The sequence below is a fragment of the Rhipicephalus microplus genome, chromosome 10, assembly GCF_043290135.1.
Source record: "Rhipicephalus microplus isolate Deutch F79 chromosome 10, USDA_Rmic, whole genome shotgun sequence".
NCBI classification, from domain to species: Eukaryota; Metazoa; Arthropoda; class Arachnida; order Ixodida; family Ixodidae; genus Rhipicephalus; species Rhipicephalus microplus.
In genome coordinates this window covers 27,239,713-27,266,161 of record NC_134709.1, presented here as the reverse complement: position 1 = coordinate 27,266,161, position 26,449 = coordinate 27,239,713, and the positions used below count along the sequence as shown (strand labels likewise).

At 41.7% G+C, this 26,449-nt stretch overlaps 1 protein-coding gene across 6 annotated transcripts in view; it reads right to left on the bottom strand.

The window, feature by feature from the left end:
* Positions 1-22,374, bottom strand: part of LOC119181137 (uncharacterized) — a 45,525-nt gene extending 23,151 nt beyond the window's left edge. Inside the window, exons 1-6 of one of the 6 annotated variants that reach the window (XM_075874583.1) lie at positions 22,233-22,350; positions 9,923-9,985; positions 9,003-9,082; positions 7,882-8,014; positions 5,072-5,177; positions 2,335-2,423 (exon numbers count right to left, since the gene is read on the bottom strand). In XM_075874583.1, the coding sequence (XP_075730698.1) occupies positions 2,335-2,423; positions 5,072-5,177; positions 7,882-7,987 (301 nt within the window). In that variant the 5' untranslated portion in view covers positions 7,988-8,014; positions 9,003-9,082; positions 9,923-9,985; positions 22,233-22,350. Of the gene's footprint in view, positions 1-2,334; positions 2,424-5,071; positions 5,178-7,881; positions 8,015-9,002; positions 9,083-9,922; positions 9,986-16,518; positions 16,649-22,232 lie in introns of those variants that run through there. The other 5 variants (XM_075874582.1, XM_075874584.1, XM_075874585.1 and 2 more) reach the window with 5 other exon arrangements.
* Between the last annotated feature and the right edge of the window lie 4,075 nt (positions 22,375-26,449).

Below are 26,449 nucleotides of genomic sequence, written 5' to 3'. Positions count from 1 at the left end.
ATAAAGAAGAAAACAAGCATCCAAAGACTCTCTGGGTGCGCCGTCCCTCTCCCCTCGGAAGCGTAGGTTCGCTGACGAACCTCCTCACATCAGCAGCCGAGCAAGCCCTGGAAGGTTCTCGAGAAAAGGGGCGTGGTGATGCAGAGTTGCGTCATGTGTCGCGGACGGCCCTCGAAACATCTCGCTCTTTCCCCAGCCTCGGCAGCGCATCGCGCCGACTGAAACGATGAGAACTTTCTGGAATCTAGCGCGCGGGGTATTTAACCGAGCAGAAGAGATGGGAGACCAGGAGAAGAAGGAATTTCACGCCAGTGTGCGTAGGGTGTTTCCGCCGTGTCGTCGGTGAAGCCTTTTATCGTCAGTGACAAAGGAGGAGGAGAAGAAAGTTCGCGCCCGTGTGCGTTGGCTGAAGATGAAAGTTTTACGCAAGTGTGCGTAGGGTCTTTCCGCCGTGTGGGCGAAGCCTTTTGTCCTCAGTGACAAAGGAATAGAAGAAGAGGATTTCCACCTGAGGGGTGAAGACTCGTGCTACAGGCAGGAGTGTGTGTCTACTGCCAGTGAGCGAAGACGCGTGGCAACAGCTGCGTGTGGAAGCCGACATGTTACCGGCGAAGAAGTTCGGTGCTTGGAGAGCGGCCAATTGAAGACGCGAGGTCTCCTGGAAGAGAAACTTCGGGGTTAGCGGAACGACAACAGCGCTGGACTTTGAGTGGTGATTCTCGGAAGAGTATCATTCAGACTTTTGTTCCAAGTACTTTGGAGTGAATAAGTTTTCGAACTCTTTAAACTTTAAGTGTCTTGATGATTCGATGCATGTGACTGCATTGTAGTGCGTATTGCTGTTTGTGTCCGTTGTTTCGAGTCTGGCTGATTGTACTGTGCAGTACGTTGTTTGATTGGTGACATATCATATTCAACTATTGTCGAGTGTGCATATTTGTGTATCGTTTTGATCTGCCATAATTGAGAATATAATTTTGTTTTGTTTATCAACTCTCGGCTCTGACTTGTTCTTTTGGCCACAGCCGGCGTCCGCTGGTGCGCCAAATAGGACCACTTCGAAATTGTCCACACTTTCGTGGTGCAGTTCGGGGGCCCGATATTTCGGCCCTTGGAATTAGCCCGGCGATCGCCTCCCTGATTGATGGCACCTGTCACAGCCTGAAATCTGTGAAAACTCTTCACGTCACGTGAATAAGTGACTGCGATTATGTTACAATTCTTCCGGGCACATATATGCGAATTCTCCCTGGTTGGGACGGTGACTGCTGTAGGCGGAGTTTACACTTATTCTTATGCTGCAACTGACTATACATACGGCTATGCTTGTTCTTCTTCTTTCTGACATCTTTGTATCAGTATTTCTCTCTCTTTCACTCTATGCCATTATTTATCTGTATTCGTCGCTTTTTTTCTCATTGTTCCTCCTTTCCTCTTTCTAATATTTTGTTTTTCATCTTCTTTCTATCTCAGTACTCGTTCTCCTTTACCCCTTTTCATCTTCCTCCTCATCGATCTCTCCTCGTCACCCTCTGTTGCCTTCCCAACCCACTTCCCCTAGCATACTGTAGAAGGCTTTGCCCACGTGGCAGTGGTTAAGACGTTTGATTTCGAATCAAGGGGATGCCCGTTCGGATCTCGCCTCACCAAGTGTTTTTGCCAAGAATTTATTTCATTCTATACCTTTCATTTCCTTTATTTTTTCTCTGTTTCTTATCTTCCGAGTACCACCCGTAGTGCATTGCGCCAGGGTAAATGGGTCAAGCAAGCAACCCTTCGTTCACCTATCAAAGCTAATGCAATCAATGCTGAACAAATCGGCGCACGTGTTCAGTGGGCGAAGCACAAAAAGAGGAACGTCATCGACAAGAGGACGAAGAGAGTTCGTACTGGTTCACGACGATAATTTTTATACACGAAACACCTCGACCATCACAGGTCTGGCGCAAAGACAAATGTCTGTTTTCTTGTCGCTGTACTTGTTGCACTCACACCGACTATGAGACTAGTCGTCATTAACGTGGCGTTGTGCGCGCTTTATTGACACCACCATTTTGGTGCGCGACGGAAATACTCCAAGCGGGGAACGCTACAAGCGGAGAAAACATCCTGTGTCCAAGGACCACTTTACTGAAAACCGCAGTGAGGTTGGCGTATAATGCGTACGAACCACGACGTTCAGATTGCCATGGTTGGCACATGTATTCGTCGGTAAACAAAAACAGGCAGAGTTAGCAAAATATAAGTCACCCGATTTGCACTATGAAATACGTTCAGAATACAGGGCATGGTAGCGATGGAGATATGGGTTGCTTACGGTTAGCGCACACTTACGTTTCGCCTTGACACACTTCGTCTTGCAACAATAAGGGAATTCGTCAGTTTTATTTCTATATCGGCAGCCGGGTTTAGGTCTCTTGCATCTGAAATTTGGACCAGAAATGCAAATTATTCCATTGCATAGTGTTTTCACATGCTGTAATTGGAAACATGTGAACTGTCGCAGAGGTGTACACGCTCATTCACGAATACGCTACAGCTAAGAATAAGAATTATTCGTTTCTCTCCTCCCTTGTGTTTCGTTAATTTTTGCTCCTTAAGTTTTATTATGCACTATAATTATTGTCTGGTTCCTGTGCATTTCCTCGCATAATTTTCCACTAAATTCATTTGGTCGGGCCTGACCCAGAAAAGGAGTTCGCAAAAGAATGATTACTTTCTTTCTTACAAAATATTTCTCTCCCATAACACTAAATTTCACATGTCTAGCAACCACACGTACGGACACCGATTATGTTCCCGAACAAGGTCTCACTTAAAATCTAGCAACAGTACTTGAACAATACTTCAGCATCAAGTTAAAGAAAGCATAGCGTCATCAGGCCCCTTGTGCATCACCTTCTGATTCGCCAGCCTGGTGTCGCTTGTAAGTGGGCACCTCAATCGTACCACGAGGAAAAGAACGTCTGAACGCGTGCATTGGGTGCTTCAAACTATTCTGTAATGCCTACTGGAAGCCATGTTGTGAAGTGCCCACAACGCCTTCATTCATCACTTCGCGAATTAGCAAAGCATTCACGTACCTTCTTAAGGACAACGCACCAGCCCATTCACTACACGGTCCGTTGATGTTGTAGTTCGTGGTAATGATTAATTACGACTGAACTCTTTCTAGTGGGTGGGTCGTAAAAATATCCCTTGCGGCGCACTTCACGTGGCGTAACACCTGATGCAAGTGTGTTTACAAAAAGTGTCTAACGATTTAGGGTGCTTCGGACCCCACTAAGGGAGAGCAGAATGCCGTCCCTCTGTTTTCTGGCTGAGCTGCCAATGAATGTACACCTGGAGTTTCGCCAACCGGAGACATTTCTAGGCTTCTGCCGCAAAATGTTAAATGGGTTAACGCAAGTTCTCACACTATACAGGTTGCTTTTTTTTGTTTAAATAGGGTAGGGTAAGTGGTACATGTCACTTTTAGCATAATATGTTAGAAACGGCTGCAACTATTCCAATGAAATTTAAGTGCTCACATGATTCCTCTGCTTATGAAGAGGCATCTTTTCTTTTTTTCTGCCTAGGTTTCATATCTTTCCTATGGCCGACTGCCAAACTCTTAAGGGTGCTTTAAACGTACCTTTTTTTCAGCAACTACCAAAAGAAAAAAAAACGCCAGGCCTGCGCAGAAGGCGCAGTGCAACCACAGCAAAAGCGAGAAGAGCGGCCTTTCAGAGCCTTTTCTATACACTCATTGGGTAACTGTGACAAGCACACTTGCTTGATGCCCACTACGAAATTAGTAATAAAACTTTTAGGGTAGTAGGGCAGCATTCGCTATGCTATTTTTGTCATTCTTCTGAGAAGTGTGGTATCCGCTAAACTATTGCGAGGAATTTTGTGCCAATTGTGAATGCAGTGGCTGATGATCGATGAGGAATTATTTCTGAAGTGGGTATGCGCCACAGTTATCAGCTGAACAAGAAAAATCTTTTGTAATGGGTTGGAGCATTGGACGACCCACTCGTCACGCTATTCGCATTGAGCGACGACTCCTTGTTCTTTCGCTGTTTTGAAACGCTTTATAAGTCGTATTAACGCGATTGCTTTCTCGACATCAAGCCTGCCTAAAGCAAGTTTGCCAACAAGTCCCCAGCACCAGCGTGGCTTAGTGGCAGAATACTGGGCAGGCACTTAGCGGATCCGGGTTCGAGCCCCACTGTGCCATTGGTGCTAAGTCATAACTGCCTAAGGCAAGTTTAATATGTGGGGCTTAACGTCCCAAAACCACCATATGATTATGAGAGACGCCGTATCGGAGGGCTTCGGAAACTTCGAGCATCTGGAGTTTATTTAACGTGCACCCAAATCTGAGCACACAAGCCTACAAAATTTCCGCCTTCATCGGAAATGCAGCCGCCGCAGCCGGGATTCGATCCCGCGACCTGCGGGTCAGCAGCCGAGTACCTTAGCCACTAGACCACCGCGGTGGGGCTTAAGGCAAGTTTGACAAGTTACAAACCCCGGCATAACTCAGTGGTAGAATATTGTGCTAGAATCCAGCGGACCCGGGTTCAAGGCCAACTGTGTCATTGGTGCAAAATTTTTTATTCTAATTTCACGCGATGTGGTTACGGACACCGGTGGCGGCAGTGGCGAACAACTGCGCGTGACCCGAGCTGTGATCTCATAACAGCTTTCGCTGCAAAAAAAAAAAAAAAATATTTGCTACTACCATTCATAAAAAATGTTTTGACATCATATATGTGCATTTCACCCTTTTAAACTGTATCCGGCAGAAAAATCAACATAAGGGAGCTTACGTCTGTGTGCCTTAGTGCAAAGTTTTAAGTTAGCAAGACGAGATATGCGCAGAAACGTCACTGCCATAGATAAGAGACGATAATCACATGTTATAAAAAGAAGGTGTGCTGAGTGCTGAACAAGGTCATTAATAAAAATGAGGCAGTCATTATGACTAATTGACTGATATGACAGATGACTGAATAATATGACTAATTAACTAAAAAGTCGATATGAATAATAGACAAAATTTAAAAAATGAGCTCCCACATACGTCAGCAGTGTCACCGTATTTCTTTTTGAGTAACACCAACGCTCCTCGCAAGTTCCGTTCGGGCTCATTCTATCTGTGAAGCTGTGATTATCATAGGTGCAGTAACCTGTAATAAGATAGCATGATGATAAGTCACGACCTTTTGTTAGCAGCATGTTACTTTATTCAATGGAAGGAAAGCTCTTGTGTTGGAGTCATTATTCAAGCCCCAGATAGATAGATCAATAACATTAGAAAATCCCCGCACTGAATTGGCAAATGAATAAACTTCACAGAGGGCTACATTTTTTTTTACAAAACCAACCCTCACGGCCCCACAAAGTGTCTAATTTTGTTGCGCGCCCAAATTGTTAAAATATATATTTTACAACTGGCGTCCATATTTAAAGACCAATTTGTTTCCTCTTACAGTACACGTCGAAATAGAACGAAACAGATGTATGCATTTTACTGGGTGTCAGAGCAAATCATATTATTTACAGCAGCCAAGGGAGCTCGATGAACACAGTTGCTACACAGGAATGCTCTTAAATGATAGGCGCTTATATGAAAACTGAATTAAACAGTTTTGTATTATGTATTGACCACTATTACTCTCAGACTAGCTGCTTGACATATTAAAGCTCTCTGCTCATTTTTCTACTGATCAATTAACAGGCAGTATGACAGATTGCAGTTAGGCTAGTTGATATAAATGATCAACTTCCGACACATATCTAGTTAAACGAAAGAGGATGACAGGCAAATCCCGCTTTGTCCTATTGTTGCTCAATCGTTCATCATGGCTCACACCTACTGTGGGGGATGGGTAAATAATTTGGTGGATTTATAGGTTTATATACAACTTACGACTAGGATAATTTTCCGAAGAGTTATCCCAAATCAAAAATGAATTGTTTGTTTTTCTTAGTTTTTTTTTTCGTTATTTGCATTATGCTGCAGGTCTTCAAGCCCTAGCAGGAGGGGCGAAATAAATATAAATAATTGTACAAGGCACAATTACAAATCCTAAACGAAACGGGGAAACAAAAATTAAATAACGAATGTTAATTATTAATAAAAATTATAAACGTTGTGTTTCAAATGAGCCCAACATTTCTGTGCAGGTTCGTGTGTAATTACAAAAACAAGAATTTTAAGAGTAACTGTTTAGCTAGGTAAACAATTGGTTTCATTAATATGATTTGCACTGCCGATCAAGCACTCGTATTAAAAAACCCTGATACGGAAGCCCCCAGAACTACATGCCAGACAAGAACAAATATCTTCCAAAAGCTCGCAAATAGATTTCTAAAAGGGCTTTTCTTGCTGCAGTAAATTGCCCACATGGTACAAGAAAATATCTATTGTTTCTGGCATACCGCACATTTCCAACAGTGGTCGATCAACTCTTCCAAGCCTGTTTCGGCAGAAACTGGGTATCCTTGCTTTATTTTTTAATTATGTGCTAGTTATACTATGCTTCAAATTGGTAACAAGATAATTCTGACACAATGGGTATGCGATTAGCTTTCTTTCATATATATATATATATATATATATATATATATATATATATATATATATATATATATATATATATATATATATATATGAGATGCATTGAAGTATTAAAATGATGTCCCGACCGTATTTGGAACCACAATGAAAAAGTCGTCTCATTAAGTGTCGTACATAGTGTTATTACACATTCCGTTTGTTTTGATCTCATATTTATAGTTGCTCCAATAATAAAACAAAATCAATGTTTTGAACGGCAAAAATACCGTCACAAGATTCCATTTGGTGCAAGAACTGTAACCTTTACCCTTGTTTTATGAAATACATATCTGTGAAATCTCTGCTTCCGTTTTTTTAGACAGAATATTTATTACGTTTTAAACCTATCCAGTGAGCAGTAAAAATAATGCCATTATGTTTTAGTTTTTTACAGTCGTTCCAAAATTTCTGCTTTATTGTGTTGCTCCAGAATTCTTTCTTATATTTATTACTAAGTCTTCATTCTTCCCGAGTGATTCTGCCTTGAATCATTTAGTCACCCTATATATATTTTATTTTCCGAACCTAAGGGATTGAATGGGCCTATACTTAATTTTAGTTGCAAAAAATTTTCGGTAACTATAAAAAAATTCAATATTTATTATAATGATTGCCCTCCATTGGCCACCTAATGCTGACTGGCCGCTACTAAAGTCGCACGTGATCAATAAATTCTGTGGTATCAGTAAATTTAGTTGCTATAACCGATATAAGATTGATCTGTGTTGAACACTTTTTTTTTTGACACGCTGAGTATAAGTATAAAACATTTGAAAAGCAACAACCATGGGAGCTCAAAAAAAATGCAGAAATGACAGAATGACACTTAGGCGCTTACACAGTGTTTCATAGTGTGCCTTGTGTATATATTCATGTGTGTGTGCGTGTGTGCGTGTGCACGTATGTGCGTGTGGGTGCGTGCGCGTGCGTGTGTGCACGTGTGTGCGCGTGTGTGCGTGTGCGTGCGTGCGCGTGTGTGCGTGTGTATGTGTGTGTGTGTGTGTGTGCGTGTGTATGTGTGTGTGTGTGTGTGTGTGTGTGTGTGTGTGTGTGTGTGTGTGTGTGTGTGTGTGTGTGTGTGTGTGTGTGTGTGTGTGTGTGTGTGTGTGTGTGTGTGTGTGTGTGTGTGTGTGTGTGTGTGTGTGTGTGTGTGTGTGTGTGTGTGTGTGTGTGTGTGTGTTAACGACCAAACTAGGCAGTAAATCATCATGGTGTGCAAAGAGAGAATCCGTGAGAAAAGCACTCTGCAGCCTGAACAGGGCAAGACTTACGTCCAGTGACGTTGACACGAACATTCACATATCTAACCCGGTTCCAGCTGGCCTGTGCAAGTGTCCACCACAAGAGTGACATAGCACACAGCTCTTTGATGAGCATGTTGGCACTTTATTTTTATGGCACCTTCTGCAATCCGAAAAGTTTGTGAAAGCAAAAAGATTTCATAACTACACGAGAAATAGCAGATAAGGTAACGAGTGTGCCATCTTGAAAGAAAATGCTTTTTCAAAGCAAACTGTAAAATATTTAGGCTCCCACACCGGCCTTTTGTTTGTGACAAAGAATGAATACATCACTTGTTACTTCGTATTCAACAGCTGTCGCAGACCACGTGCTTACGATACCCCTTGTCTTTGTTTCCCATTGTTGAGATTTTTCAGAACATACTGGCCCGCATTAAGGTGTTACCGAAGAGAGAGATCCGCGTTGCATTTATTGGCTAATGCGTACTTCTGTTTCCACTCTTTTTCAGATTCTGTAATTAACGTGTCACCATCTGAAGGATGTTCCTTGTCATAGCACCAAATAAAAACCTTAGAGTCGATGGGTACGACAGCACCAATATAATATATAATATATTTGTTGCAACTAGGGCGAATCTGACTGCAATCCCAGCTACCTTGGGGTACTAGTGATGAAGCAATGATGCCAAGTTTATTTTCCTAGTATTGCATCCAGCTCTACACATTTCCGCTAAACATACTCTGAAAAACCCATCAGTGTGTTCGACGTCTCATGCTCGCCACCATAGCATGCCGAACATTATTCTCGTAGTCGCATTTTATTCGTATTCTATCCCGACACACTTCGATTTTACAATATTATTGCTCGGCAAACTTATTATTATTTATTAGTTATTGCTCGGCAAACTTGTTTTAACATCGCCGATTCTCGTTGCTTTACTCTTGCCAGGTGCAGACAGCTGCCTGAAAACCACGAAAGTGTTATGTTCCCTGGATTTTGCCGTCTAGTTTTGCACGAGAACATTTCGTTGGGATACGTGTAACGAGAAAAAAACTTACAGTAGAGTGTAAATGAATTGGAGGTCATGCGGAAGAACGTTTACAGTAGCTCACCGCTGCTCAAATATAAATGCTCAGAGTAATTTGCTTACCCTTAATATAACACGTGCAGCCGGAAGTAGAAGTTCAACAGAATGCCTCGGCGAGTTGTAATAAGGCCATGAGAGGAGTGCTGGAACGAAGTGTTATAAGCAGTATAGAACTCTAAAATACAAAAAGGACAATGTTGTGGTCTCAAGAGCAAGTATAGGTACGGAGCAGACACTAATGATCTAAAGAACGCCTGAGCTTTGCCTTCAACTATAGGGAACGATAGTGCGATCGGCCACCATTAGCATCGCCCTGAATCACGACCTTCGCTGCACTTCTCCGTGGACACCGTGTCACCACGAAAAGGTGGCATGTGAGCAAAACATTGGCCATTTCAAACTGTTTTAGTATGCTTACTACAAGTACACATGCAAAGGGCTCACAAGCCATATATATATTTTTTGCGAGACGACGAAGCATTCTTTACGCTTAAGTAAAGAAAAGAAGTGTACATTTGAGGGCTCGTTTTCTTTGGTAGATACAGTATTGACATGGGGGGTTTAACGTCCCAAAACCACTATATGATTATGAGAGACGCCGTAGTGGAGGACTCCGGAAATTTAGACCACCTGGGGTTCTTTAACGTGCTCCCAAATCTGAGCACACGGGCCTACAACATTTCCGCCTCCATCGGAAATGCAGCCGCCGCAGCCGGGATTCGAACCCGCGCCCAGCGGGTCAGCAGCCGAGTACCTTAGCCACTAGAGCACCGCGGTGGGGCATAGATACAGTATTAATAGGATCTAACCGACAATCTTGCCAAGGAACGTATAGGGAATGTTATTAGAAGTAACTGCAATGTAAACATAAGACAACACGTGCAGCTGAACACTTCGTTGAGGATGTTGCTGATAATAATAACTAATTCTGCCTATGCGCTTCGTAATTTGCTGAAAAAAAAAAGAGTGCTGTAGTCACCTACCTGGTCAGTAAGAAGCCAGTTATCTACACAGTGTAACGAAATGGGCCCCAACGAAATGAAGTACTGTATGGGACAAGAGAGAATAGGTGGCATTATGAATTTTTATTACCCCAGGTGAAAAAAAAAATACGCTTTTCGTTGAATCGAACGTCCCACTCAGGCACAGATACTGCTTCAGGGGTGTACATTTGTTTATGAATATTTCAGATATATATTCCTCCTAATGTTCAGGGCATTAGAAGATGTTACAAGGAAAAGCAGAAGATTGAAGATTCTCCGGCAAGGCCCAAAAGGTAAGCTCCTCAAGTTAATAAAGTACCAGAATAAAGCTTTGACCAACCTCTTGTCACTATTTTACAGTTCAAACAGCCAGAATAATGCTAATAGAGATAACAGTTGTTGCTCATGCAATGATGCAACTGCACGTTTCATCCTACAAATCAGATATTCAACCATTTGAACTTCAATAATATATGGCTTACATCACTAAGTCTTCTTCAACTCTTGGGAAAGTGACAAATAATGGAAAGCATTCAATACATACCGTACATACAACGAGTAACAAGCTCGTTGGAGATTGCTCTAGACAGAAATTTGCTGCATTTATGGGGTGAATTCTTTAAGAATGGTCACCACGAATTGAACGGTATGCATACTGGATTGCTTTGGGGCCGATACGTCCACTACAACATTGTTCAAAGCAGAATTTATGAAGCCTGCAACATCTTAATGGGTATTCTAGTCAATAACTCCTGTCTGCAGTTCTCTGAGTATACACTTGCGACAAATATGGTTGGGCAACGTCACGTGACGATGTGCACAATGCGAAGATGTCCCTGAGTCCTGAAGCACGATGGAAACAATAATAGAGGCTTTTACATTCAATGTGTCGCATAACGTATGCCAAATGGAATCGCAAACAGTATCACCCAACAATGAAGAACTCCTCTTGGGATACCTCAAGATTATTAGCGATGAAGTATTTGATGACGCCAAGAACACAGCGGGACATGATAGAAGACACAACAAGGGCAACTTCGAATTACTGGCCTAGAAGCAGAAATATTGAGGCAGAACAAAAGAAAACAAAAAACAAGGAACCATGGGTAGACCACTACACCCATGTAACCAAAATGCGGCTACCTGACTTCATTAAGGGAGATGTCCTAAAAACAGATTTATTTAAAAAGAGCATGTTTTTGTCGATACGGAGGTTTCTATAGGCCTGAATAATAAGGTTATGGTAAGAATAAATGAGCTGCGATGTGGTAGAATAGTAATGGTTAATATATATAGCAGCATATCTCGAAGTCCTGCATGCCGGGACAGCCGTGAACATACATGTACTTGTGAGAATATTACAGTGACGTCATTTGCTATTCGTGATTAGAATATCTGTTCCTATTCTATATATCCTCAATGAAGAAGCTAAGTAGAAATATTTGAACACGTTGGCTGGGAACATATAATTCATTGTAGTAAGCGTCCAGATCGATATATTCCCAAAGATCAGTATTGCTAAATGGGCTAATATTGCATGGACAACTTTTATAATGTTGTCCTTGATTAGCATTCCAGAATAAATAAATATCCACCTGTTGCTTTAATTTTAGCGTACATTTTGATCTTCGTAAAACAACCATTGTAAGGAAGAGAAATCAAGAATTGAAGGTATGTGTCAAACAACAGCCAAAGTAATGCTAGACCCCGAGACAATAAACCCTGAACGTCATGTTTGGCATCACCTATAACTACTGTGACTTATAAAAGCTGTCAATTGAGGCTCCACACCATCCCTCGACAAATCAACATCCGAGCATATACGTTATATATACCACTGACTGACAGCACCATTATTTACACAGAAGAATGTCGGTAACGTTCATAAAATGGTTTAATCAACCTGACTGGCGTATATACTTCCCCAGAAACCCCACAATTGCAGGGCATTTATAATGCGAATTGACATGAGTAATACAAGTGCGAGCCGTCTGGATAAAAAAAATGTTGCGCTTGATATAGCGTCCTAAGAATTCTGTACACTCTTTTAAAAAATTAGTAAAAAGCTTGCAACCACAAGAAAATAATAGCAGCAGCTGTTACTAACCTTCTTGGGCCATTACTAAGTTTTTACGACCTTTTTACTACCTACGTTAGCAGACACTTGAGGGTTGCAATGGTTACTACCTTGTGCGCACCGTTATTAAGTTTTTGTCGTGCACCTTCAACGAACTTGTTGAACAAATTTTAGGGGTTATTATTACGAGCGTCTAAAACCCATTCACTGGCACGGGGATTTATTCAAGTTCATTGTGGCGATATATGCAAGCTTCATACCCAGGCTTTGTTCTTCTTTATTAGGCTATGTTGAGGCAATATTATGCAAGTAGTCGCCACATACTATGTGTCTTAGTATACTTGATTAAAAGTCCTACGCGATGTTACTTCACGCAACTAGTAAAATTGCATTCTGTGTAAAAAGATGACCACAACATAAGTTGCTTACCCTAAGGCATAGCCACCCACCGGCACCAGCTGCGTTCTCTGAAGGTAGTGCTCTAAATAATAATGGATCCACTTCTGAACTGTACGTGTCGCGTTTATTGTCATTGTGAATGTGTGCTGTTCTCCTTTATGACTAATGCGCATAATCACCCAGTGTTAATCAGAATGTTAATTTTTGCACAATGGACCATTATAAAAACGAGTGATTTAGGAGACGAAATAATCGCAGCTGTCACATTTTTAATAACCATAACTACTAGCGTTTTGTAAAAGCGAGGGTAGTAATGGTTTCTAACCTCCACGTTACTAACTGCACTCACTCACCAGTTAGTAATGTATATATGAAAAGTAGTTAGTAAACAGTAGTTAGTAAGTACAATAACCTTCTTTTAAAAGGTTTATCCAAAATAATGCCGGCAATTTTTTTTTCAATGTATAAAGAGATGGTGTGTTTGAAACGTTGGTTATCTATACTGTAATCCACATCGGGAAACTGCAGTAAAGAAAGCACATATATAAGCACGATATTTACAATAGCATTGAAAGTTGAGCTATACAGTTCGTGTGTCTTATGTTTCACTTCATCTTCATCGTTTGACATTGTACCTAAACATGCATTAGTTATGCAGGCAGCAGCGTCACTTTACGTTCGTAGAGAGGAACAGAGTTATTGTCATTTCTCTAGGGTGACAGAAGTGCTGAGCGAGTCATGCTTGATGACAAAGAAGAAAAAAAAAACACGAGGCCTGCCCGGTAGGCGCAGCGTCGTCACAGCGAAAGCTAGAAGAGGGGCGTTTCAGAGCCTTTTCTGAACACTCACTGGGTAACTACACTGCAAGCACACTTGCTTGGTACCTACTAGCGCAATAATAATAAACTCTTAGGTAGTAGGCCAGCATTCGCTTTGCTAATTCTCGTCATTCTTCTGCGAATTGTGGTATCCGCTGAACACTTGCAAGGAATCTTTCAAGCCACTGCATTGTTCATGCAGTGGCTGACGACGATGAGAAATTATGGCTGAAGTGGGTATGCGCCGCAGTTAATAGGAAAACAAGAATAAGCTTTTGTAATGGGTTGGAGCATTGGACGGCCCGCTCGTTACGTTATTCGCATTGCGTGACAACTGGTTGATGTTTCGCTGTAGTAGAACGCTTTATAAGTCCCATTAACGCGATTGCTTTCCCGACGTCAAGCCTGCCTAAGGCATGTTTGACAAGTCGCAAGCACCGTTGTAGCTCAGTGGTAGAACACTGGGCTGGCAACCAGTGGATACGGGTTCGAGCCCCACTAAGCCGTTGGTGCTAGATCATGACTGCGTAAGGCAAATTTGAGAACAAGTTACAAGCACCGGCGTAACTCAGTGGTGGGCTGGCACCTAGTGGGCCCGGTTTGAAGCCCCGCCGTGTCTTTGGTTCAAGGTTGTTTTTTTTTTTTTTTTTCGCGCGATGTGGTTACGCCCACCGGCGGCGGCGGTGGTGGCGGCGGACAACATGCAACTGCGCGTGACCCGAAAAGTGATATCATAACAGCTTTCGCTGTAAAAATAAATATGTTCAAGAATGTGTTATGCGGCCGAGCCTGGATCGCTCTACGGACACAAAAAGGTAGCAGCCTGTCCGAATAATCAGAAATATACGCAGCGCCAGCGACACTTATCATTTCTTGCGTCATTAGGACTCGCCGAGATGACAGCCAAGATAAGGAGCCTTCGTTTCATTGTCGAATATCAGTGGGGTCAATCCATAATTGAAGACCGGATAATTGCAAAGCGACAAAAAAATTTGACGCCATGGGCTGCATCTATGAGAAATTGGGAGAAATATCCGAGCGTCACAGCTCCATACGCCATGACAACAACTTGCAACGTCGGGTGCTGAAAATTTTGCGCGGCGCTGAGAGCAGGGTGAAGAAGGAGAAAACTGAAGCGAGAGGTTAACGGGGTTTGACTGTTCTAGATGTATGTGGGGATGGTATAGCACTGAGTGCTATTAAAGGTTCTAGAAGGATTTTCTCACATCAAGAAAGATAATTGTGACACGATGAACCAATTTAGTATCGCCATTTAAGCGAGAGCATCACTTACACTACGACTCTCGATCGAAATTGCTGTGCTGCTTCATCATTCAGGACAATGGCCACGTGTGCAAAGTGCAGTATATGAAATTTATTAATAAAATTGATTCCCAAATATATAAAAAGATCCGGTGGTTAGTGATATATTAAACTATCACTGATAATTCTAGCAAGATAGAATGCACACCTGCTTGGAAAACATGAAAATCGTATTGATCGTCAGACACTTAGCAAAAAGAGGATTGAAATCACCTTGGCATTAATGTATTCAGGGTCATATGTTACACGCCATTCTTACTTGCGTTTGTTTTGCTGCTGCATAGTTGTAACCGCATCGCCAACTGCGAGATATACTGCCAGATGTCCTTATTGGCTAGAATCATTATTTTTTTAAACATCGAATTGTTTTTGACATCACTTGTCAAATGAACCCGTAGAGTGCACTAAAAAGAGTTCGCAGCATCAAAAAATAACTAGCGTTCTGGAAAAGTCAATATATATATATATATATATATATATATATATATATATATATATATATATATATATATATATATATATATATATATATATATATATATATATATATATACCATTTCACACACGACGAGAGAAGAAGGATATGAGTGGTTAAGCTAGAAAACATGCATCTTTCTAGGTCGAAGCAGAATATCAGAATAAAACAATTTTGAAATGTGCACTTCAGAGGGTTCGACTGAAATATCGCGACTTTACTGCCTTCATACGTAAGACCTTTCGATATTTTTTTTTATGCCGATACATCTTCCTATAGAGAAATAAATGTTGTTAAGGCAATTTAGGTATGTAGCAGTAACGGGTACAGCTGCGAAAATCGTACTGCCTCGTGGGTGCATAACACTGAAATTCACTTTCGATCGGACTACCCAATGCCGGAAAGAAGCTTCAAAATTCATTGTTGAAAGTCAGCAAATGCAAAACTGGGTAATATATTCTGACTCCAAATGGGCGCAAGAAATTAATAAAAAACTTTATTTTCGTATAGATGATAGCATATTATATTAAATATTAAAAAGAATCACCATCGGTTATCTGGACGGCCGCGATATAAGTTTTCGGTGGATTTTGGCATTGCTGCGCTCGAACAGTAAGTTAAAACTTCTTCTCATGATACAACATTTCACTTTTGTATGTTGAAACTATGATGAGGAGAATGCTCGCGTTATACGGTACATCCAATGTAAATGGATGAAGTTTTTCATGCAAAGTATTCAAGCTGACCGCACAAAGCTTTTTATTGGAGTGGGAAAAAAAGATAAACTTCTATATGCGCAAAACACTAGGATAATCATATACCGGTATGTGCTCCATAAATTGGGAAAACTTCCTTACTCATTACTGATTTAGTGAGAAAAATCAACAGGTATAAATAAATTAAAAATAAAAATGAAAAATTATATTTAATAACATTATGTCTAAATAGGTCATTAAATAGATAAGTAACTCCGAAAATAAATAAATAAAATTTTCAGATAACTAAATGAAGTAAACTCATGTGTTACACAACTTTCCTGGCCGTCCATCTCAAGAGAGTGGAGAGGCTTGGGGAAATGAATTTTAACTGCTCTGGTGAAACTTTACTGCTCTAGTTACTGCTCTAGGTAGTCTAAGTGAAATCGTAGTGGCCCATTATACGGACTAATGAGCATGGTTTAGGCATATACAGTCGCAAGAAGGCACTTTGATAAAAAATAAACTTCCAATGTCTCCAATGATTAGGTTTGGGAGATTGCGCTATTAAAAGGCATATTTGCGTGCATTTTTTTTTTGTGTTCTGGCGCCAAAAATAGTCCAACGCTTTTTCGCGACTTTCATATTCCTCAGTCATTCACAATTTTTGCACTTTGTTACGATACAGCCTTCTATTTACTTACAAGAACAATGTGCGCTCCACATACATTTTGAAAAATGAAGCTAAGATCCTATGTTACTGAAAGTCTGAGTGTACCCATAGATAAAACTGTAGTTATTGCACTCACCTTAAATTAGAATTCTTCTCAAGGCCAATGCACGATTAACACTCACCGAAGCATTCTTGCCTTGAGCTCACTCGTAAATGAACGCTGATACGAGAGCTTATAAACGCTTTCCAACAGCGCATAAGATGAGTGCTGTTTTTTTACGAATGTCCACGTTATATTTGATTGGCTTCCCGTCTGTCATTTCTGCGCGGCGTTTAGGGCGGTCGACTATTGTCCTAACCTGACCCTTTTTCACGCACTTCAAACCGAACCTATTTTATTCTTAAATTTTGAGAAAAATGTCAGATGCTCATATGTCTGAAACAAGATTAGGGCTGAGGTGTAGAAATGTTCTGATGCACCGCATTGTTTTTTTTTAATGTCAATCATGATATCCCATATTTCAAAGGTAAGTATTTGTCCCAACTAAATTTAACTGTTGTGACAATTATAAAAAGGTTGCATGTAACCTTTGAAGAGTTGGGCCCTTTCTACGGGAAGATTTAGAAAAACTAATTATTCATACACCCAGTAACACCACGAAACAATAGCTGCCAGATGATTCCGGTTTGTGTATAGTTCAAAGACAACACATACCGCGTGCTCACGTGGGAAGGCGAATGACACGAGAGTGACCCCGACATCAATACGTGTCCACCCCGGTGGCACAGCGGTTAGTGTGTCCGGCTGGTTACTTTAAAGTGGCGGGTTCGATTCTAGCCGCGGTAGTCACGTTTCGATGTAGGCCAAATGCCAGAGACTCGCGTATAGGGCGATGTCAGCCCTCCAATATATGGTGTGCCTCATAAGGCTCTGTATACGACGTGCCTCATAAGGGTTGATCAGCCTATCGGCATTCAAGGCAACTGTGCTTCCACGCTTAACCTTATTTCTATTAGCGGTTGTATAGAACATTACTAAGCGTCTCTGCAAAGTAGTCCATCTGATCATGAAATGACACATCCTTCGTTTTCTCTAATGATGCGCATTACTCAATCCTTTTTTTTTTATTAGCGAATAAAGACCTTCGCCGACAATCGACGTAAGTATCTTCAACTTGCACTATAACAACATTTAAAGTGTAAATGCTACGGCTCTTTGAAAATCTTTTAAGTATTTGTGCGGATATATCCTTTTTTCAAGACTTCCTATCAAATAACGTTTCTAAAACATACTGTTAAAACCACTGCATTACAATAACGGTGTTGCACCGAAAGAGAAAAAAATACCCAAGATTAACAGTTGAAACAAAATGTCCACAGAAGTGAGACAACAAGCGCTGACTTCCAACTGAAAATATTCCACTCGGTCATTTCAGAAAAGTTTAGAAAATTAAATTAAAATGTGCCAACATGACCGGAATGCCCAACAATCAAATTACGCTAAACCAAGCTAACAACAACGTGAAGCATGACTACAACACAAACTGCCAAGCTTAAATTGTAGCTTACTTCAAAAGTTTAGGTGATTCCTAGGTGAAGCGAGAAATAGGTTGATTGTATCGTGCAGGATGGCGTAGTCATTGTTGATAAGCAAACCATTGTGGTGAAGTTTAATGCCCATTTTAATGATGTGTTTGTCAACCCTAAGGAACCTTTAAGCTTTCATCATCTCAGTTTCAGTTTCAGTTTATTCATTCATTCAAAATACAAAATTCGTAGAATGTAGTATGCAGACGAGGGTCCCAAAGTCAAGCGACTGCAGTGGTACCGAAACAAGTATTATATTGTTACGTCTACGAGAGGGGTTTATTCAGAGGTGACGTAACGGTCGACTCGAAGGTATACAGTGAACGCGCCCCGGAGACCTTTTGCCAAAAGCCTAACATCCTCTTCTACTGCCACCACCCTGTTCCCCGCTACACAGGTGCACATACGTAAATTGATGATTTGTGGGGCTTAACGTCCCGAAACCACCATATGATTATGAGAGACGCCGTAGTGGAGGGCTCCGGAAATTTCCACCACCTGGGGTTCTTTAACGTGCACCAAAATCTGAGCACAACATACCTAAATTACGTACGTGGTAACAATATAATTGCCGCTGTTGTATGAGTGTTACTGAAACTTGAGGCGAACGGAGCCCTTGGCCTTAACAACAAATTTAAGCTTTTTATTCGCTGATATGCTGAAACATTAGCTCTATATTTGGTCGATATTTTCAAGGAATCATTGATCGCAGCTACCATTTATTTATTTTTATTTATTAGAATACCCTCAGGGCCCATAGGGCATTACAGAGGGGGTGGGTACAACATTTTATAACACACAAGAAAAAAAGACAAAGAAAAGAAACAAGTGTCAAATGCGCAAATCACAAAGGCAACATAAATCAACTAAAAATGTATATGTAAGAATTCAAGCACATACAAGACAAAGATAGATAATGGAAACTGCGTATAGTTACAAACATTGCTGAGAAATGGCAGTCTTGAATAACAAAGGGTCTGTTATTGTTACAACGGAAGAGGGAAGGTGGTTCCAATCGGCGGCATTCTCGAGGATTGGAGAACAGCGAGATTTCTATTGCTGCTAAAAAAGAACGACTCCGCATTTCTAACGAATTATAGCTTAGTACCCTACATTACGTCTAGCTGTAATATTCTTGAGCATGCCATTGCTAATTATATAACAAACTTTCTTGATAGTATCCAAATTTTCTCTGCATAATAACATGGTTTTGGGAAATGTCAGCGCAAATAAAGAGGACACGAAATATAAGAAGGTACATGACAAAAGTGCTAACAACTAAAAGGATAATGAAAAAAAATAAAACGTGGAATATATAAACATAAAAGAAGCCACTGACCCAAGCTTATCAGCGCCGACCAAGCTTTCTTTTCTGTTCATATTTGCCCCCCCCCCTTTTTTTATTACGCTTTTAGTTGTTAGATAGCGCTTGCATCAAGTACTTTCACAGAATTCGTGCTCTCTCTCTTTTTTTGCGCTCACCGTCCTGAGTATGTTCTAACTAGCCCAATTTGCTACACTCGTTTAGGAAAGGCCTCCTCACAGTAACTCGGTGGAGAGTCTGTAGCTTTGCCCCTGTACTAGATAAATCAGGCCAGATGGATATGTCTTTTAAATTTCATAAAGGCATTTTATTGTTTGTCACGCAAAGCTAACTGTAAGGTAAAAACAATAGGACTACCATAGTTTCATAGTTGGTTGAACTTCCAGAAACCTTAACTGCACACAGTTTCACGACATTTTCACATGTGCCTGTCGACTCTGGAGTACCAGAAGGAAGGGCACTAGGTCAATTTGTTTTTCTAATATGCTATAATGATATTGTCCACGTAACTAATGAAGTTGTCCAGATTGTGCTTTTGCAGATGACTACTTGCTGATTAATGAAATCGATTGTCAGGATGATCAAGCTTTGTTGAACACTAACTTGCAAAACACATATGTGTTATCAAGAGTGGAAGATGGCACTTGATTGATTTGTGGGGTTTAACGTCCCAAAACTACTACATGATTATGAGAGACGCCATAGTGGAGGGCTCCGGAAATTTCGACCACCTGGGGTTCTTTAACGTGCACCCAAATCCGAGTACACGGGCCTACAACATTTCCGCCTCCATCGGAAATGCACCGCCACAGCCGGGATTTGATCGCACGACCTGCGGGTTAGCAGCCGAGTACCTTAGCCACTAGACCACCGTGGTGGGGCGGAAGATGGCACTTAACACTGATGTAAACTGACGTTTAAATATAAGCACAAAGAAAAACATTTTATCTTTTCGCATAGTCTTCGATCACTAGGATCAATGAAGGTAACTCGTTGCAAATTTCCTATTTTTTCTCTCGTGTTTTGTACTTATCAGCATTTATTTCATAACAGTCGGGTTGGAAGTGTAGGGAAATGCCCAGTGCCTGTTGCTGTATCATCTTGATGAACTTTTTATAATACGCGGACGTTTTTTCTGAAAACTTACATGTGAACATTGCTGTTGCATGGGCAGTCGTGTTTAGTTACGCCATTAGGAATCCGAATGTCCATTCACGTGTAAATTGTACGCTGTTTTATGGTTATTGCCAACTTCCCGGTGCAATATATTAAGTAAAAGCACCCAAAGCAACACCTTGGCACCATTATCTGATTAAAAAGCCATTGTTTCACCGCAATGAAGAAGCATTGAATACGGTAGCAGTAAATTGGAATGTTATACGAAGTGAGGATGGCAGCTAGCTAACTCATTCAAACCCGATCTTACGCAACTCTACAAAACTTTAATTCAAGAGAATATGGTTTCGCCAGGAACACTCTTCGCACATCCTCTTCGCGTTGAGAGCGCAGCACGTAGAAAGGTGAGCAAGCCGCCCGCTAACGGCTGCCGAGATGACGATATAACGGTTACACTAGCGAAAATCAAAAATCGTAATTGGTGCTTGAGGGAACCGCTCGCGTCTTTTTTGCGGTAAAAACGGGTGCAGCGCTTGCACAATGCTTCGGCATTCGAAAACTGGTCGTACTGCTAGTTCACACTGCAGCATCCGCTTTTTAGAGCGGCCGGAATTGGCCTGCCGCCGAAACGCAGCGTCGTTCGCACTGAACTCACCCCGCGCCACCGAATATGCCATCTATATCACGGGGCCAACGCGAGGTGGATGCGCTGTCACCCGGTTGTTGTTGTGGCTCGCAAACGCCACTGCACTATCCGGTAGTCTAGACTTCGTTGATTCTTGTACACTGGCAGCAAGAAGAAGCAGTACAGCTTACTCTGCAGGCAAGTCACCGTCTCGTAATGCATGAAGAGCAGAAAAAAACCGCCGACGCCAGCGGAGTTGGTGTGTTCGTCTTGCTCTGCAAGACCGTGACAAGCTCGGTCACACCAAAGACAAGTTGGGTCACCACTTTTAGGAAATAGGGACGTGAAGTAGCACGAAGTGGGTTAAGCTAGCGTTGATTACAAGGTTAAGGTACGGGCACCGCAACATGACTAGTGAGTAGGGCTTGGCCACCACTTTTCAAAATGTCTTGACTAGCGCTCCTATTGGCCCGTGGCGACCGATTCGGCGGCAGACGCCGCAAAAATTGGTCCGAGTGCGATCTGCACGGACAGGGCCCTCAGCGGATCTCTCCGCCGCCGAATCGGCCGGATTCGGCGCACTTTCCGCAGCCGAAATGCTCAGTGTGAACGCGCCTTATCGCATGCGCCTCGTATAGCGACGAAAAGGGAATGGCTCATTCGATCTCCGTTTCAACCACGTTCATCACCACCGCTTCTATTTCAGCTCTAAATAATAACAAAATTGGCTTCTAACTTCACCAAACCAGAAGCTCAATGCCACCTGAATGTAGCCATACCGTCACATCGAACTTTTCCTTACCAGACGGCTAGGAAAATGTTCCGACCCGGACAGCTCATTTCTTCGCGTTATTGCTTAAGGAGCGGCAGCCACCAATATGAACCTTGATCTGTATATCGTGTCCTTACAACTACTTCGAAGGATCTAGAAGCCTTTATCAACTAATTAGTTTGTTTTATAGGTGCATATTGAAAAAGAAGAAAGATTTTAAGTGTTCTGAATAGCAAGCACCTAAATATACAACCTCCTGTAAGACACCCCAGGCTACGTTTATCCTGATACCCGCAGTTCTTTACCAAGCTTTCAAAACTATACTCTTCGTCGGAGTGAATTCATTTCAGAAAGAAACATCGGGCAACCAATACTATAAAATCACACTGCATGCAGTTTGATGAAGGTGGATAAAACAGCACTTACAGAAACTCCTGCTGACAAGTAGAGGAGTATAGGGTCACCACTGGCTATAATGGGGGCTTTGGAGTCTTCCCAGAAATGAGGTATGTTTTTCTGCACGATGGCAAATTATAGCTGTTGATAGTGGAGGGAAGGTCACGCCAATGTGTCAAAAGTAGTGCTGTTGATAGTCAGCAGCACAGCTGCTCGCAAGCTATTAAATGACAGTATCTTGACGAACTTTTATCACGGCAGTGAAAACAAGTCATAACTTCGTATAAGACTTGTCTTTGTTTCTGTTACTTCGATTTCACCTTCTTGGCTTTGAAAACCACTCCTTTTTTTTTGCGCTTAATATATACAATGGTCCTCTACGGTCATACAGCTCCTTCCGTTGAGTTATTACTACTGTATATCCTTTGCACTGTCGATCACATACTCCATTAGAAGACTTACTCAAAAACACTAAAAACTATGGGACAGCGTTTTCTCTATAACAGCGCACAGCTGTTTAAATCAATTATTTCATTTTTCTTTCAAGAAAGTTTCCTTGATCGAGCAGCTGCAATATAACAAAGCCTGAGGCTTACAGTATTTAGACGTTCCGCTCACATTTTAACCATGCGTTTCTAGTTTGCGATGTTAGGCCTCTTTTAGACGTCCTGTTTCTGCTGTTTAAAGATGAACTTGTGTGACGTTACAAGAGCCAGTGCACACAAGTCTTTCAGTACAATGCTGTTTTGCTCTTTTCAGACGCTCACGTGTAAGGCATACGTTCTAGTGCCCGCAGCTGGAATTTCGTTGCCATGTCAAAAAGACAATGCGCTTTGCGCAGCGGAAGGCGCTGACTACTGAGCGCTGATATTTTAGAGCGAAAGCTGTTATGAGATCACAACTCAGCTCACGGGCCACCGTAATTGTCCGCCGCCGCCGCCACTGGAGCATCGCACGAAATTAGAAAAAAAAAATAGTACCAATCACACAGTGGGGCTTGAATCCGGGTCCGCTGGGTAAACGCCCAGTATGCTACCACTGAGCCACACCAGTGCTTGGGAACTGTGGGCACACTTGCCTTAGGCAAGCTTGATGTCGGGAAAGCAATCACGTTATTACGACTTATAAAGCGTTTTAAAACAGCGAAAGACCAACCAGCCATTATAGAACGAGAATAGTGTATACCGAAGGGGTCGTCCAATGTTCCAACCCATTACAAAATCTTGTTCTTGTTGCCTTATTAACTGGGGTGCATACCCACTTCAGCCATAAGTTCTCATCGTCGTCAGCCACTGTATGAACAATTGGCACCAAATTCCTTGCAAGTGCTTAGCGGACACCACGCTTGTCAAAAGAATGATGAAAACTAGCATAGTGAATGTCGGCGTAATACCCAAAAATTTTACTAATAATGCCCTAGTGGGTATCAGCAAGTGTGCTTGAAGTAGTTACCCAATGACCGTTTAGAAAAAGCTCTGGAAGGCCGCTTTTCTAGCTTTCGCTGTGACTGTGCTGCTTTTTCCGCGGAGGCCTGGGTTTTTTCTTTAATGTATACACGCTGTTTTCTAATGTTTGTTACGTACCACGATGAAGTAAACAGCTAAACGCACAGATTTGTTTTGTACTTGCCTTGTTCTATCTGTAGGGATTCAGGATCAGTTTCATTCCTCTCCTGACCACTCGAATAGGTCCCTGCTCTGACATCAGTCTCAGCAGAGAGCTGCAGTCAGGCCCTCCATTCATCCATAAAATGACCGAGTCAGTCTCGGGATTGCGTTCACTAGCGATAAACCTGAAACGTTACACGTGAGGAGGACTTCGAATGAATGTTATCTAAAACGGAGTCGTTGAAAAGGGAACGTTTGAATACAAGAATGAGAATCACAGCGTGAAAGAGAAAAAAGAAAGGAATGTTCATGCTATAGTAGGATGTATGAAAGGTAAGCTTTATTTTAGAGCTAATTCCTTTAAAGAAGAACTGAAGTCAGATGAATGTGACGTAGGTGGCAGTTTTTTAATGAACATTTCATGTCAATAAAATGGAATTTTTATTCGAAATTGAAATACTAGTGATAAATGGCATGTGTTGATTACAAATACAAAAGGAGGTCTCAAAGTCGAAAGACTGTGAGACCTCCTAAAAAATCATTCATCAGAGTTACAATGCAATAGTAAACAGTGATAATGATACAAAAACAACAATATGTAAATGTACAGATAAGCAAATAATAACGAATATAAGATATACGAAGTGTGTAGATAAGTACAATGAAAAATAAGAAGGGAAGGGTCATATTCATAAATCAATACATGTTATCTTCAACTTTCTTCTCTTCCTCCTGCTCTGAATGCTTCACCCCCAGAACAAGTTAACAAATTTTTCTGCCGTGGAATGCAATAAGCACTATGGACGAGAGATGCTACGTTTAGCACGTCAGCAATCCTATAATACCAAAGCAGTAAACTACCGATGATTGATACAGATGTGCGATGTTTTCCTAAATGTCCCACTGAAACGCCATGGCATCATACGCTAACGCAGTTAGTTCAGTTGAACTAAAGGACTCGCTCACTGAATTTCGTGCTGACTGGTTTCGCCCTCGCGATCTCCGATGACAGCGTAGCTCTGACCTACTGTACTTGCCCTACGTCATCTCTTGACGCCGACAAGAGCTCTCGCAAGTGGTGCCCCGTCCTCAGACTCCTGTGACCGTTTTTCAATCTTTCCTATCTCTCCTATCCGCTCGATATGTCCTCACTCGCTGGCTCAGCGCATCTCTCTCTCTCTCTCTCTCTCTCTCTCTCTCTCTCTCTCTCTCTATATATATATATATATATATATATATATATATATATATATATATATATATATATATATATATATATATATATATATATATATATATATATATATATATATATATATATATATATATATATATATATATATATATATATATATATATATATATATATATATATATATATATATATATATATATATATATACCTTTATTTCTATCCTTTTAATCTCCCCTCACCCCTATCCCCTGTGGGCTACTGTTGAGGTGTCGCACCCTTATGCAGACAGTTACGGGGCTCACTTTTCTCTTTTTTGCATCTAATAACCACTTCAGCTGAACTAATTGTAACGCAGGGTGCCTTTTAGTCTAACAAACTTATTTTGTGACCCCCCTAAATGACCCCCCCCCCTCTTCATCATATTGATCACCAGTGCAATCGTAATTTCTCAAGCGTAGTTTTGTGGCGTTGGCGGTAAGTTCCGCCAGCGGTCTCACTGGGGTTATCGTCTTACGCTTGCAGACAATGTCACCCCTTTGGCTTTGATCTACATTGGTTTGCTTCGCTTACTTTTGGCCAAGTTGAGACATACACCACTGCGTCCCAAGAAGAGATTTTTGCGAGCGACCTACTTCAGGACAAAGAGGAAGATGAGGAAGAAGTAACCCTTGTAAAGTAAGAGACATTAATGCCAGCTCCTTTGTGGGTGTGCGCCAGAATAACAAGTATCATCATCATCTTCTTCATGATCATCATCATCATAATTGTCGTCGTCGCCGTCATCATCATTATTATGATCATCAACATCATCATTACAGCTGTAGGACCGCCTCAAGAAACGCATGCCGCGCGTTTTCATGAGCAGCCATGATCCTAGTTGACTTAGAGCAGCCATGATCCTAGAGACCAGCTTTTGTGCGATACTTGAAATTATTCATTTAATATGAGTAATGTTGAGGGAGAAACACGAATTTCGCTTCTTTTGAGGAAACTGGTGTTATACAAAAAAAAAATGCCGCCATATCCACGAAGTGAATGATGATGAGTGGGCGAAGCTCCGGAGGTAAACCTGGTAAACCATGAATCCTCCGTACATTTTGCCCACTCGATTTTATCGCAACGCTCCCCCTAGAGTACGTCGCCGCACTATATCGAACGATGACACGCGCCATATGTGGCATCATTCCTATTTTATAACACCTCGCATCTTTCATAATCAACTACACGTACCGCCGTCTAGTTTATAACATCTTGCATCTTTTGGACGGACGGACGGACGGACGGACGGACAGACGGATGGACGGATAAACGGACGGACGGACGGACGGACGGACGGATGGATGGATGGACGGGCGGATGGACGGACGGACGGACGGACGGATGGATGGACGGACGGATGGACGGATGGATGGACGGACGGACGGATGGATGGATGGATAGATGGA